The sequence below is a fragment of the Neltuma alba genome, unplaced genomic scaffold (genome assembly GCF_004799145.2).
Source record: "Neltuma alba isolate B1F8T4 unplaced genomic scaffold, ASM479914v2 tig00010229_pilon, whole genome shotgun sequence".
Taxonomy (NCBI): domain Eukaryota; kingdom Viridiplantae; phylum Streptophyta; class Magnoliopsida; order Fabales; family Fabaceae; genus Neltuma; species Neltuma alba.
This window is the reverse complement of record NW_021635161.1, coordinates 649,166-663,108: the sequence shown is the minus strand read 5'-3', so window position 1 is coordinate 663,108 and position 13,943 is coordinate 649,166. Positions and strand designations below refer to the sequence as shown.

Sequence of the window (13,943 nt, the reverse complement as noted above, 5' to 3'; positions counted from 1 at the left end):
TAATATGTGTTGAGTGTTGCGGGACAATTTTTACACATTGTTATATTATATGCTTAAGTTTAATTCTTTTAAGTCCATAAGATCAATTCATGAAGTACATGAGTTCCCAAACGTATAATATAATGAATATCTTGAATTTAATAAAATGTATACCTCCTAATTCCCATCGGGGGAAAAAAATAAAATGTCACCCGTAAATTAAATTTAGTCTTTCGATTTAACTTAGGGGACAAAAAACTTTATTTCAGCAAATATTCCAAGGAAAAAATTAACGCATTTACAAAGGATGATTAGGATTATGGGTCAAGCACACCCTTGTCCCCTTAATTCTCCACTTAAATAATTGTTTTTTTTTTTGGCTGCACATGAAATGATATGTGTATAGTGTACTAGAGGAGTCAAACCCTATGCATTTATTCAGATAATAAAATCTTTTTAATTTTTCAGTATTGTATTAAAAAAAGCGTGAGATGGGTTCATCAACAAGGCTCAAAGTTCAAAACTTCAAGAGCATTTGCAGATTATTCAGTAACAAAGTTTTCATATTAACAATACTATTTAAACCCATGCTTTTTTTGACAAAAAAAAACCATGCTTTTTATGTAATGTATCGGAAAGATAAAATAATAGCTTATGAATTTATGAAAGAGTATACCTATTTTTTTAATATTTAAACAGTATAGTATACTTATTTTTTTTAATATTTAAACAGTATGCTTTTCTATTATTTGAAATGGACATTTGCAACTTGTGATGTGAGATCCAACATATTGTTGGATCTTGCAAACATGCGTCTAGAAGTTTCCCTACCATCCCACTAATTCATATTCCCATCATCCTATTTATTTATAAAACACTTTTATCATATTTCATGAGAATTAAAAAAAAACCCTAAAATCCCATTCATCCGGTCATAAAATTAAATATCTTTTTAATTTTACTTATATTTAATACGCATATTCTTTGACGAAAGGTCTAGGAAAATAATAATAATCTATGAAATTATAAATTAGTGATAAAAGCATACATTCATATAATAAATTTAATGAGATGACTTATGTTGTGGACGAAAAAATACTCTCTTTTTTATCATATAAATAGAATCAGGAGAGTATTGAAACATGTAAACAGAAGTAGATAAAAGAAATAAAATGTTTATATAAATGATTTAGTTGGTATGTGGGTGCCAACTATATTGAGTGTGGTGCATAGTGTTATGGGTTAGGCAGGACAAATGTGGTTTGTATTATTTTAAGATTTGAAAATGAGACCAAATGTGGGTAAACAAAGTGGGAAAGATTTGAAAAACCTTGTGAAATCGGACAATAAATAATGATTCACATCACTTATAATATATATATATATATATATATATATATGTTGTCGTTGTTGTTACCACTTCTATTATTAACAATAGACAGCTATTTATCACTCTCTATGAAACTCCCATGTGCCAAGGAAACCCCCTTTGACTTTGATACCTTCACCTTTTTTTTATCAACAACAATTCAAATTCTTCCCTCTGGTTTTTGCCCTAACTCTCTCTTCTCTTCTCTTCATTAGCCCTATCCTCCTTCACACCCATAATGAGAAATGGACTCCCTCTATAATTCACTCTTACCAACCATTCAAATTCATTTAACTACCTTGATTTCAGCTCAAAAGTTTGATGCTATCATCATTTTTATTTTTTAAGATCCTGATTCCATCTCTAAAATTATTGTTATTCTTTTTTTATCATTTCAACTATTAATTATATGATTAAAAACAAGCACACTGTGATTTTCCCCCCTTTTTCTTGATTATTAAACATTGTTTAAAAATCTATCTCTAGTGGGGTAAACTCAAGTTTAGATTTGTGTTAGAAACTATCAAAACAATGATGATTTTGATCGTTTACAACGAGAACGCAAATGCACATCTTTTTATAATTTAAAGAAAGAATGCATAGTTTATTCCATTACTTTAAGACGATGTTATATGGCAAAGCAAATTACGTAAAAGAAGGAAGTGATGTCAATTATTTCTTTATGAATAAAAAGAGATTTAGTAGTTGCTCATCTTTCAGAAAAACAGTTCTTCCTTTTTATTTTTTGTCCCCTTATTTTTTGGGATGTATTTAATGCTTTTTTATGAGCCACCAGCCATAAAGAAAACATGAATGGTTGAATAAAAGAGGAAGTGATTTAGCATTTTTTAAAAAAAAAATATTAATAAGAGAAAGTGATAAAGTAGAGGTGAGGAAATAGCCAACCAAAATAGAGACTTTTATTGTGGCTACAGAACCAAATTCTAAAGAAAATGCCACACTAACAAACCAATAAATCTCACTTGGGTCCACTGTGTCTAATCTCTTAGCCTCACTTTCCTTTCTTTGAATTATTCAATGGTCTGAGATGATCCCATACTCTTTTTTTCCTTCAGATCTGGTAATATTTGACCAATAATTAAAAAGAATTTCACAAGAAAATACATTAACTTTTGCTCTGCTCCAATATTGAAAATTTTGTACAAAGATATCAAGTTATTCAATTATGTAGGCTCTGTCCAGTGTCCACTCACATGTGGAGGCATATGGTTGTTGTTTCCAATTGCCATCACTAGTCTCTGCTTCAATTTAAAAATGTCACCCCACTAATGTCCCAAGAAAGAACAAAACTAAATAAATGCTTTTTATAATTATTATTATTATATTATTAAGACAGCTTTTCACAAATCCAACAACATGCTAAAATAATAAATACATATTCATCTGTCCAATACTAGAATATTCCCTCCTTCACATTCACATTCCAGCATTCAAATAGCTCCATAGAGAGGAACAAAACCAAAAAAACACTATTTTTATCAACAGCATACACCAGAGAGAAGAAATTATGAAGAAAATTTCAAGGAATACACCACCCCTTTTTTCTCCAATGAATTATTTGGAGACCCTATTGGGAAATCAAATACTATCATACAACAAAACCTCAAAAACAGACCAACCTAAGAAGCACAGATCCAATGACAGATACAAAGATTAGCATCTGTTTTTTTTTTTTTTTTTTGGGTCAAGGATCTGAACTTGATAGTGGCTAACACAAGATACTAGCTATAAAAAAACTAAAAACATCTACCTCTTCCTCTTCTTTTGCAGACTGATCATGGGCAATTAGGGTTTTTGCCAGGACCACCAAAGTAGAAATAGGTTCCCCAATCTCCAGCATTGCCACTTTTGACATTGTAGCAGTTTGGTTGCTCAGTGTAAATCCCGAGGTCTTTAGGAGCCCTGAGCTTGTTATTACCATCAACAACCTGAATGTTCTTGAAGTAACTTGCCTTGCCAAATCCTTCCTCAGGGAAATGCCCACTTCCCATTTGTGTTGATGTATGTTGACCATCAGATTCTGAGTTCACTACTTCTCCTCCCCACTCGATCATCGAAGCACTGTCTGAGAGGTACGAGAATAGTGGGGCCGGCCAGTATCCAAGAACATGATCATTCCCAAATTGCATCCACCAGTTTCCCTCTTTAGGATCCTGCTCATTAGTTTTACCATACCAGTCAGCAACATTATCAGATGGCATTGTTTAAGAAAATTTCATCAGAATCAGTAAACCAAGCCCAATAATACAAAGACCCTTAAACATGTGCACGTCAAATATAAGTGCCACTGAAATGTATAGTGAGTTACTGACACACTTGCATGTTTCTTCATAATTTGGCTTACTTAAAGATTTTATGAAATGAATCACTGCAAGAATCTATATGCTTGTTAAAGGCTAAATCCACATGGACAATGCCGTGGACAGAAAAATACCATCAAGATATAATGACAATGTGTCAGAGATTCTCTTGCTTTATGATTATTTAATATCTGTACTATTTTATAATAATATGGATGTGTTTGCCAAGCGAAGGCCTCCACTGGTTTTTGCCAGAATGTCTAGTGAAAAATATAATATAATACTGTTAAAAGGGGAAGGAGAAAATTTTTTAAGGTACCTTCCAGACAAGGATGCTTATATCATATTGGGAAGATCCATAATTTGAAAGTGGGTAGATGCTGGCTCCAAGGGCTATTTGATTGTTAATTTGAATAAAACCAGAGCAGAGAAGATTATAACAACCAGTAGCTTGATATGCATCACTCTGAAAAAGTACGAGATTAACAAAACAAAATGAGTGAATGATTAGTGGAAAGAGAGAAAGAAGCACTGAGAAATAAGAAATTAACAACTCACTGTCCAATACGTGAAGAGTCTGGTGTTGTTATCCCCATATAAATCAGGGCTGACCTAAATTGCCATAACAGAATAGAAAGAAACATGAAATAAGATGGATTGAAAGAAATTGATGAGCACTTTGAAAGAGAAGAAGATGACAAAAGCACAAGTTAAATCATACCTGCCAGCCAGCTTCAATGCTGTTAAGATCTTGACCAAAAGAGCCACCAAGGATCCACATTTGAGACAGACTAAACTCATTGGGTTGTTGAATTTTGGGATCCCAAACGTTTATGGTTGCCTTAGCTCCATAAAACTTATCTCCCTCCACATAAACTATGGCATGCTAGTTGCTCCAAAGTCCAAACCCATCACACAGAAAAAGAGGACAAATACACATAAAATAAGCATAATATAAAGCTTCCATGTGCATGAACAGTGTTCCTTTTCCCCCTTTTCTGTTTTAGTACTTATTACTATGAAGCTTTTGCATTATGAGTATGGGGGTACTAGTAGTGGCAGAAGTAGTACCTGGTGACCACTCTGAGTGATGATGTCAGGCTGAGGTTTTGCAGATCTTGGCTGAGGGAAGCTCTTTTGCTTCTTCTTTCCAAATTGTTGGACGGAGCTTGCTCTTAAAATGTCATCTTTTCTGGTTCTTCTGATAGGAATGGTCCCTTCTGGGCACCTTCCATTCTGATGCCATAGCTGAGTGATAGGCTTGGCTTTTGAAGAGACTTTGCTTTCTCCAAAAGTACGCCCTTCTGGGTGGAAATCTGGCCTTGTCTGCAAAAACAAAGCAGAATTCAAGTTCAAACCAAAACCAAAATCAAATTACCCATTTTGAATTAGAGAAGTAAGCAATGATTTACCTGAATTTTGTGGTTTTTGAGTTCAGGGTGGTCAAAAGCTGGCTGGTGCGAGACATGGACGCAGTCTATTATATCTCCATCAGGGCTCTGTTTTTTTCCAGCCACAAAAAGTAAAGCCAAACAATTAGATTTAGAATTTTGAAAATAATACGAACTAATTACAATTCTAAACAAAAACCCAGAAAAGTTAATGCCCAGAAGTTAATCGATTATGACATAATTAAAAAGCATGAACCAGCAGAGCTTCTTCAACATGCATACAAACAAGTAAAACAACAGAAGCTTTCAAGTTTCAAGCAAGAGAAGAGAATCTAAAGATTTTAAAGCTCCTTTAGAAAAACCAAAAGGTAATTTTCATTCTTTCCCCATCAATGTTGCCATTATCGATGAGGAAAAGTTATAAAGTGCAGGGGGAGAGAGAGAAAGAGAGAAAGAAATCCACCGTAATAGACTTAACAGCAGGTCTGTTCAAATTCTTCATCTGCATCTGAACATCAAACTTCTGACTGGAGCTTCCGGTGCCGGAGCCGAGTACAGAGGTCCTCGCGGCCACCGTCATCATGGGTGCCAAAAACAAGACGAAACAGAACAACATCTTGACCACCCCCCACATCTTCACACTTCCTAATTGCGTCGCCATTACAGCCACCGAATCAAAAGGATTCACCTTTCTGAGAATTCTCAGGTGGGTATTGAAGGAAAAGACCAGAGGAGCTTTTAGAAAGGAGAGGCAACTGCTAGGGGGTATTTGAAAACATACAAGATTTATATCCCTCGAAAAAAGACTAACCGGGGGTTTGTTTAAAAAAAACAAATATAATAAACTGGTTTTGAGAGAAAATGATGATGATGGCGATGAAGAAGAAGAAGAAGGGGGTCCGCTTTATTTTCTCTCCTCTCGGAGCTTATTTGGAGTTTTCTTTTTCCTTCTCAGAACACTACAAAATATACTGCCGACGCTTTTGCAATTCCATTCAGAGAGAAAAGGGGTATTATGGGAATGTAAAAATATGACTGTGGAAATGCATGGTGAAGTTATCTAGTCGTCTCCTACCAGAATTCCACTACTACTCACAGTAGAGAGAGAGAGAGAGAGTTAGATGGTTTGTTCCCGCTATTCAGGGATGAAACCAACAAAGGGTGTGAAGTTACTGTTTTACCCTTGGGGTTCACGGGAACACATTCCCATTTCTCTCTCCACACTCCTAAGCTTAACAGGAAGATAGAGATGGGAACTGGGAATCACTGAGCTTTGTCTCTTTCCGTTGCAAAAAGTTTTGATATAAAGAAAAGATCTTTTCAAGTGGGTGCCTTTTTTGGCCTCACCCACCAACGATAAATCCAGATTAATGGCATTATTATAATATTAAAATTCTCGTTTTTGGAATTTTCGTTTTTATCAACAAACGAGTTAACAGAATCCACTTTGATGACGGGCGGAATCAAAACCTAATTATTGGGAGTGCTTTATTTGATCATGATCATGATGGCCAGATAACTAATTTTTCTTTCTAAGAGGGAAAAAAAATATTTGATGAGAAAAAGTTAAGAGATTATACTTTCTTATCTCAATCTCCTCTCCATCAGTTTATTGATAAATAATTATGTAAAATTAAGGTTTTCAACTATTGAATTATTTTTTGGGGAATTGTGCCGTAAAATGCTTGTTATTATAATTTCAAAATAATACAAAAAATTTGAACTTTTCCATGACGATATATCTTTTAGGAGAAATTTAAAAAAAATGACTGTTAGCTTTTAAAATTTCAAATCAGTATTAGTTATTACACTTATAAAAAAAAATAACTATATTTGAAAAGTAAATGACAACATATTTTTTGTAGTAATTCATGATTTAAAATTTTGAAATTCGACAATCATTTTTTTTTTGGGATTTTTTTTACCTTCTTTTAATCAATATGACTAAATCATGTTATACATAACACTTATATCTATATTAAATCAACCAGATAATAACCTCTTTTTTAAGTTCAAGTTCTTCATTATGCCCCCGGTCTGATTGTACGTTAATTATGAATTATCGGAAGTTATATTTATTTGTTCTAAATGTATTGATTAATTGCAAATAATCACTTTGTGAAAATTAAACAATGGAGTACAACTTTTTAGGCAATATCTTTGCACTTCTCTAATAATTTGGGGGGGAAAAAAAAGGAGAGAGGTAAGAAGTGTAATTTTTCTTATGAAAAATCACTATGCGAACATCTGTGCCCAGAGGGGTTTATTTGCCTTTTTATTGGATAGATAATATAATTAAACAGTGGAAAGGGTCTAAATACCGACCATTAAATGCGGTCATTAAAATGCAATTAAAGTGGGTTAGCTGTTTCATGGCTTTGGTCAAAATAAAGCAGAGTTCCTCAGTCCCCTAAAAAAAGCAATCAGTTCCACGCCTCCTTTCCTTTCCCTTTCCCACAATCAATTCTTTTCAAAAAAAAAAAAAAAACTAGTATTTCTTTGTTTTTTTTACGCACAAAAAATGTACTCTATAAATAATAAAAATTAGGGATAAATGCATCCTGCAACTGAAAAAATATTTTCAAATATTAAATACATCACAAAATATTTTAAGATATTAGGTATCTTTGACAAAATATTTGAGAGTGTTAGACACGTATAAACCCTATAAATTAATCAGAATTTTTTTTTTTGGAGTGTTGAGTTTAGAGGGCAAAAAATTGACCATTCTTTATTAGACAGCTACAGCATTGAGATTGAGACTGAGACTTGAACCACAATCACTCGTTTAAGTAACAAGAGCTCAAGTTTGGAAGAAAAATTGTATGTCTATTTATGTCACTTCAAATTTTAAGATGATATTGATAATTATTTTTTAATTATATCTTATTTTCATTGATTTTAATTATCGAGTGAAAAAGGTATGATTACGTACGGAGAGAAGATAAAATAAAAGGAAGTGGATGGATAAAATTTTTGTATATTACTCTCTCCCTTCCTATTTATAAACAACAATTATCATTCCCTTCTTATTTTTAAATATAAACAATATTTGTTAGTTTCTTAAATTTTTATAGGAAATTTTTTATTTTGCCTCCATTAATTACTTATTTTAATATTTAATATATTTATTATCTCATTTTTTAAACTATCATCTCTTTCCATCCACATTCTTTCTATTTCATAATTCTTTTTATTATAATAATTTTCTTATTCTCTTTCGTACACTCTCTTTTTCATAAATAAGAGTATTTAAAAAAAAGAATTTCTAATTTCTATCTATTTATTATTTTTAACTTATTTTTTGAACAATGTGATAGAGTCCAAAGTTGCTTATAAAAAGAGACAAAGAGAGTAATTTTTAACAAGATAATATTTGTATCGGTAATTTTTGCTTGGCAGTTTTAGATCGCATATACGAACAAAAACAAAAATAAAGATTCATATTTTATACAGAAGAATGAAAATTTATATATTACAAAAATTCATAATACACTGCACAAAGCACCTTTCAACAATTTTTAATTAGGTTATCCTCGTATAAAGAAAGGAGGTTAGCTTTTCCCTGTATTGGATTATCTCGATTTTTATTCTTTACTTTATCATTTTATTACACTTTTACCCCTTGAATTTTTAATTTCAATTTGTCGTTTTAATTTTCATTTGTGCCACATTTGACCTTTGTCTTTGTGTCGTTGAATGTTATATTATTTTAAAACTATGAAAATGTGGAAGGATCAGTTAAGCACTACTAAAGAGTGATTGTTTTTCTTGTCAAAAAAAAAAGAGTGATTGTTTTGAAATTCCATGTGAAATTAATTAAGGAATAAACATGATACAGACTAGGATCTAAAAATTTAATTAAAAGAATAATAGATTAGCCTCTTATAATTAACTGACCAAAAGAAACCAAATCTAATCACAACTCAACAAGTGCCACTATGGTTCATAGGCACTTTTACCCAAACCCTGTAGACGGTAAAAGAATTTACATAAATGTTATAAAATAAAAAGCATTTATCAAAATGTTATATTTCAGAAGAACAATTTTAAATTTTTAAAGAAGTCGTTCACTTGAAGAACGATTTCTTCGTCTGATATTCTTTTTTTCAAATAAAAAGTTGAAATCGTTTGGCAGAATAATGATTTTAACACTGACACTTTTTCCAGTAAAAATTACAACTAAAAACCCACATTACTAACTTTGCCGTCTCCTTCCATTTCATTCTGAATTTTGATGAGAATTGCAATTGACGACCTAATCCCTTTAGCGCATACTTTTTTTTTTTTTATGTTTTCTGCAAAACATGAAAAAATATAAGTATAAATTAATATATAAAATAAACTAAATAAATATAAAATCTGCTTATATTCTCTCTGATCTCAATATAAATCACTTCAACAAATTTATCATAATAAAAAAAGAATGATGGTCAAGTCAATAAATTTGTTTTAGAATGAAATTTTTTTAACTTTCCCATATAAAACGAGGTTTTGGAGGGTGGAAAAAAAAATAAGGATCCTTATTTAAAAATATAAAAAGACTTATTTTATTTAAGCATCAAATACATGGAAAATTTGACAAATCAATATTTTTAGTTACATCCAATATCTTGAAATATTTTTCTAAATGAATCTAGCACTTTGAAGAATTTTTTTGGTGCATCCAGCACCCTAAATTATTTTTTTAAATGCATCTAGCACCATAAAATATCTTTTGGTTGTTAGAAACAATCTCACCCAAGAGGGGGGTGAATTGGGTGAGTTACAAAAATTTCCAATCAAAAACGTGTCAGTATTGAATAAAAACAGAGAGTCAGAGTATGAAGAATTTTAACCGCAGAGAGGAGACACAAGATTTATACTGGTTCGGTCTAAACCACGTGACCTACTTCCAGTCCCCAGAACACCTCTGAGTATTTCACTATCTTCCAAGATCGACAGGGCTCTTGGTGCCTCGGTACAGTAATTGAATCGCTCAATCACTCCCCCTTACTCCCGTAAGGATACAACCCCTCTCAAGAGTCCACACTCTTGAGTGTCACTCAAGTCTTTAATAAGAGTAGTAATTGGCTCTCTTACAGAGTGAATTTAATGATAAACACTGATGCTCGGTAGTAACGTGAAAACAGAGTATTGAATGCGTAACTAAATAATCGCAGGTGGTAGTTCCGGTATTCAATCTCTTCATTAATGCTTCTTCGCGCCTTTTATAGTTGATATCGTTAAGTAGCCGTTAGACGGAAGAGCTTCTAGCCGTTGTGACTTCGTTTGCGTGTTTCGCTGGTTTCAACGGCTCCGCCATTAATGCGTCTGAGCTTCTGACACTGTAGGTCGCAGTCTACGTAATCCCGTTGAAGAGCCGTTGCCCTCGTTTTCATTAATCTGCATATTTTGAGCAAATGAGAGTTTTGTGGTGAATGCTTTAATCTCGAACACAGAGAGAAAACCAATTTATCATTCAAAGATTTGTGACGAAATCATTTATAAGTAAGAAGAACAGAAAGTCATTCTGGTTTAGTTTGATCGAAAAGATGATCGATTACTTGATGATAGATCAAGTTATCGATAAACAGAATGAAGACTTTTCGAATTAGATCACCAATATTATCGATCAAGTGTTGGATCATTGACTCTAAGAATTATCATAGAAAGAGGAAATCGTTCCATGATCGAACAAGTGATCGAATATATGTTTGATCGAACAGATTATCGAAAATTTAAATGTTACTGAAATGAAGCTTCAGTCATTGATGATCGAACATCTTATCGATAAATGTATGATGGATAATGTTATCGATAAACCATGGGTATGTATATATTCAATGAAAGACACAGCTATCTGAAATGATCGAACAGTTGATCGATCAATGAACATTCGAACAAGTGATCGATAAAGTGAAGAAAGAAATTTATCCTTGTAAGACAGAGAAAATGATTATCGATCACGTTTTGTGAAAACATGAGTTCCAGGGAATTGAATGATCGATCATATTATCGAAAAATAGTTCACCATAACTTAATGTGAAAATAGCAATCCTTAGACTCTTTATCGATCATGTTATGTGAAAACTTATTTAAGCAAATAAGTTAAATTTATCGATAACATTATCGATAATTTGGTTGTAGGAAAAACTGAATAAGAGTAGATAAGGACATTGATTATCGATCATGTGATCGATAATTTTATGATCAATAAGTTTATCGATCCATCTGTAAAGATGATTACCTGCATTCAGAGAGTTAGAGCATAAAGTTCGAACACGTAATCGATGAACAAATGATCGAGAATATGATCGATAAATTGGTAACAGAATTAATGTGCAGAACAAGTAGATTATGTTACCTTTTATCGAAGTCGTTATTGATGACTGATTTATCGATCACTTGATCGATAAGTACACTTCAGATTTGGTTCTCTTATCAGTAACTCGATTGTTTACCTGATATTATCGATCAGTTTATCGATAATTAACCATACTCTTATGTGATTTTTACGATAGCGATAATCGATCACTTTATCGATTAATTGCTCATTGAATAGTTCTTCGATCCGAATACCTACTATAAACCTGATTTACATTTGAGCAATTATCTGAAACCTTAGCGATAAACAATTGATCGATCAGTTGATCGATCAAAATACTTAACCTTGATATTCTGACTTTGTTATCATCAAAACTATAATCCTAACATTGGTGCATCCAATACTAAGGCAAAAAAAAATTTCAAGGTATTGGATGCATCTAAAAAATACTTCTAGATGTTATATACACCACAAAATATTATAAGATGCTGGATGCGTACAAAAAAATATTTTAAAGTTTTGGATGTATCTTAACCCTAAAATCTATTTATATTTTTTCATGTTTTTCAGAAAATATAAGATAAAAAAATGAAAAAAAAGTATGTGTGGAGGGGATTGGGTCATCAATTGCAATTGTCATCAAAATTCAGAATCAAATTGAAGGAGAGGACAAAGTTAATAATGTGGATTTTTAGTTGTAATTGTTACTAAAAAAAATGTCAATGTTAAAATCGTTCTTATGCAGAACGATTTCAATTTTTTATTTAAAGAGAAAATGTCAAATGAAAAAATCATTCTTCATGTGAACGACTTTTTTAAAAATTTAAAATTATTCTTTTAAAGAACGATTTCTTATATAACATTTTAGTAAATACTTTTCACCTCATAACATTTAGGTAAATTTTTGTACTGTTTATAGGGTTTGGATAAAAATGCCATGGTTAAGGGTTCCAACCATGTGCTTCCCATGCTAACCACATAGTACGCAGGCCGCTGGTCATAGAGATTCAGAAATGCTACCTCCGGTCACCTAATTGACTAATTTCAATTGACTTGTTTAAAAATAAAAAAATAATTAAATTGTTTTAAAGTATTTATAATCTAATGATACAATTAAATATTTTAGAAAGATCATGTAATACATGCTATAATTAAGAAAGTTACAAATTACTTTCTTAATCTCTTTAAATCATTTAATTGGATCTTATATTAAGAACTGAAAATAATAAGTCAGAAGTCACTTCTAATGTTTTATTAGAACTAATCATGTATATTATTCGTTTCAATCTTATTAAATATAAGAGTTAGTATAAGAATTCGCTTTGATTGTAAATATAATACTTCAATCTATTTTGTCTTCTAAAATTTATAATTTTTTTTTTGAAACGTTGCCTATTGATTACACATATTAAGAGAATTTTTATTAGTGATAGTTTTCATTGCAAACGACTAAAAATAGTGCTCTAAGGAAGCAACTACTAAAACTTTTTTTTACAGATAATTAACTTAACTAACTTTTTAATTTTTGTAAATTAATTATCAAGTTTATAGTACATTTCATGGCCAGGCATAGATTCATACACACATGGGAAGACAGTAGAGTGTGGGAAGGAGAGTGTGAGGGAACAAATGATTAGCCAAAAATAAGGATTAATGTTGAGAGAATTGAAGAAAGTGGAATGAGAGCAAGAGGAAATTAGGATGGGGATGTGAGAGTAAAGTGAAGGTGGTCATAATCAAGCGACTGGACGTGGGTGGTGTGAGTGGCTGCTATGCCTTCAGCTGAACCGCACTATACCAGACAGTCGCATTTACTCTTGCTTGTCCTTTTGCTTTTATATATACACAGACTCCTTCGCTTCACCATCGCTTTCTTTCATGTCCCCCTGTGTTGTGTCTTGTGGGATACGTACTCTTATTACCAGCCAGTTTTACCTGCATGCCTTTGCCTTCGTCCTTCTTGTTTCATCGTCCATCGCAATTTCTACTTCACTAATCGGTGTTTTTGCATAGATTTTCTTCAGTATTATAATCGAATATTACAAAAATATGACCGGAAACATAATGTATTTAATTTCTCAATATTAATAAACATATAGTTTTCTAATACCTTTTTTGGGGTTCCGGTTTAGATAAGCCCAATCATATAGATCTGATCTGGCATGTCTAAATTTAATATTTTTAATTAATTGTTTTAAAAAATAATTAGTTAAAAGATTATCTTTATTTTAGATTTTATATCCATTAAAATAATTATTTTAAAAAATAAAGATAAAAAAATTAAATGTGAATGGCTCAGAGCTATCAGAGCTATCATCAAGAGATGAGTACCCAAACTAGATTGCTTTTTTGGGTGTCAGTTACCTTAGGCATGATTTGCCCAAATGGTAGAATAAGGAGCAGAATTTTCTTTTTTCAACCGAAGAGCAAAAATTGTAACATGCTAGTTAATGCTGCTTTTGATATTTATAATATAAGCTAAATAACTAATTTTTTAAAAATATGTATTAATTTTCTCAAAATACTTTTTTTAAAAAAATTATTTGTGTTGGAATGTAATTATCCCTTAAGATGTA

At 31.8% G+C, this 13,943-nt stretch overlaps 1 protein-coding gene across 1 annotated transcript; it reads right to left on the bottom strand.

The window, feature by feature from the left end:
- Positions 1–2,726: 2,726 nt before the first annotated feature.
- Positions 2,727–6,128, bottom strand: LOC114754958 (uncharacterized). Its single transcript, XM_028943814.1, has 7 exons — positions 5,524–6,128; positions 5,082–5,168; positions 4,741–4,995; positions 4,391–4,555; positions 4,228–4,281; positions 3,989–4,135; positions 2,727–3,522 (listed from the first exon to the last, which is right to left on the bottom strand). Exons 1-7 carry the CDS (start codon positions 5,719–5,721, stop codon positions 3,145–3,147), a joined length of 1,284 nt encoding a protein of 427 aa, XP_028799647.1. The 5' UTR covers positions 5,722–6,128; the 3' UTR covers positions 2,727–3,144.
- Positions 6,129–13,943: the final 7,815 nt, after the last annotated feature.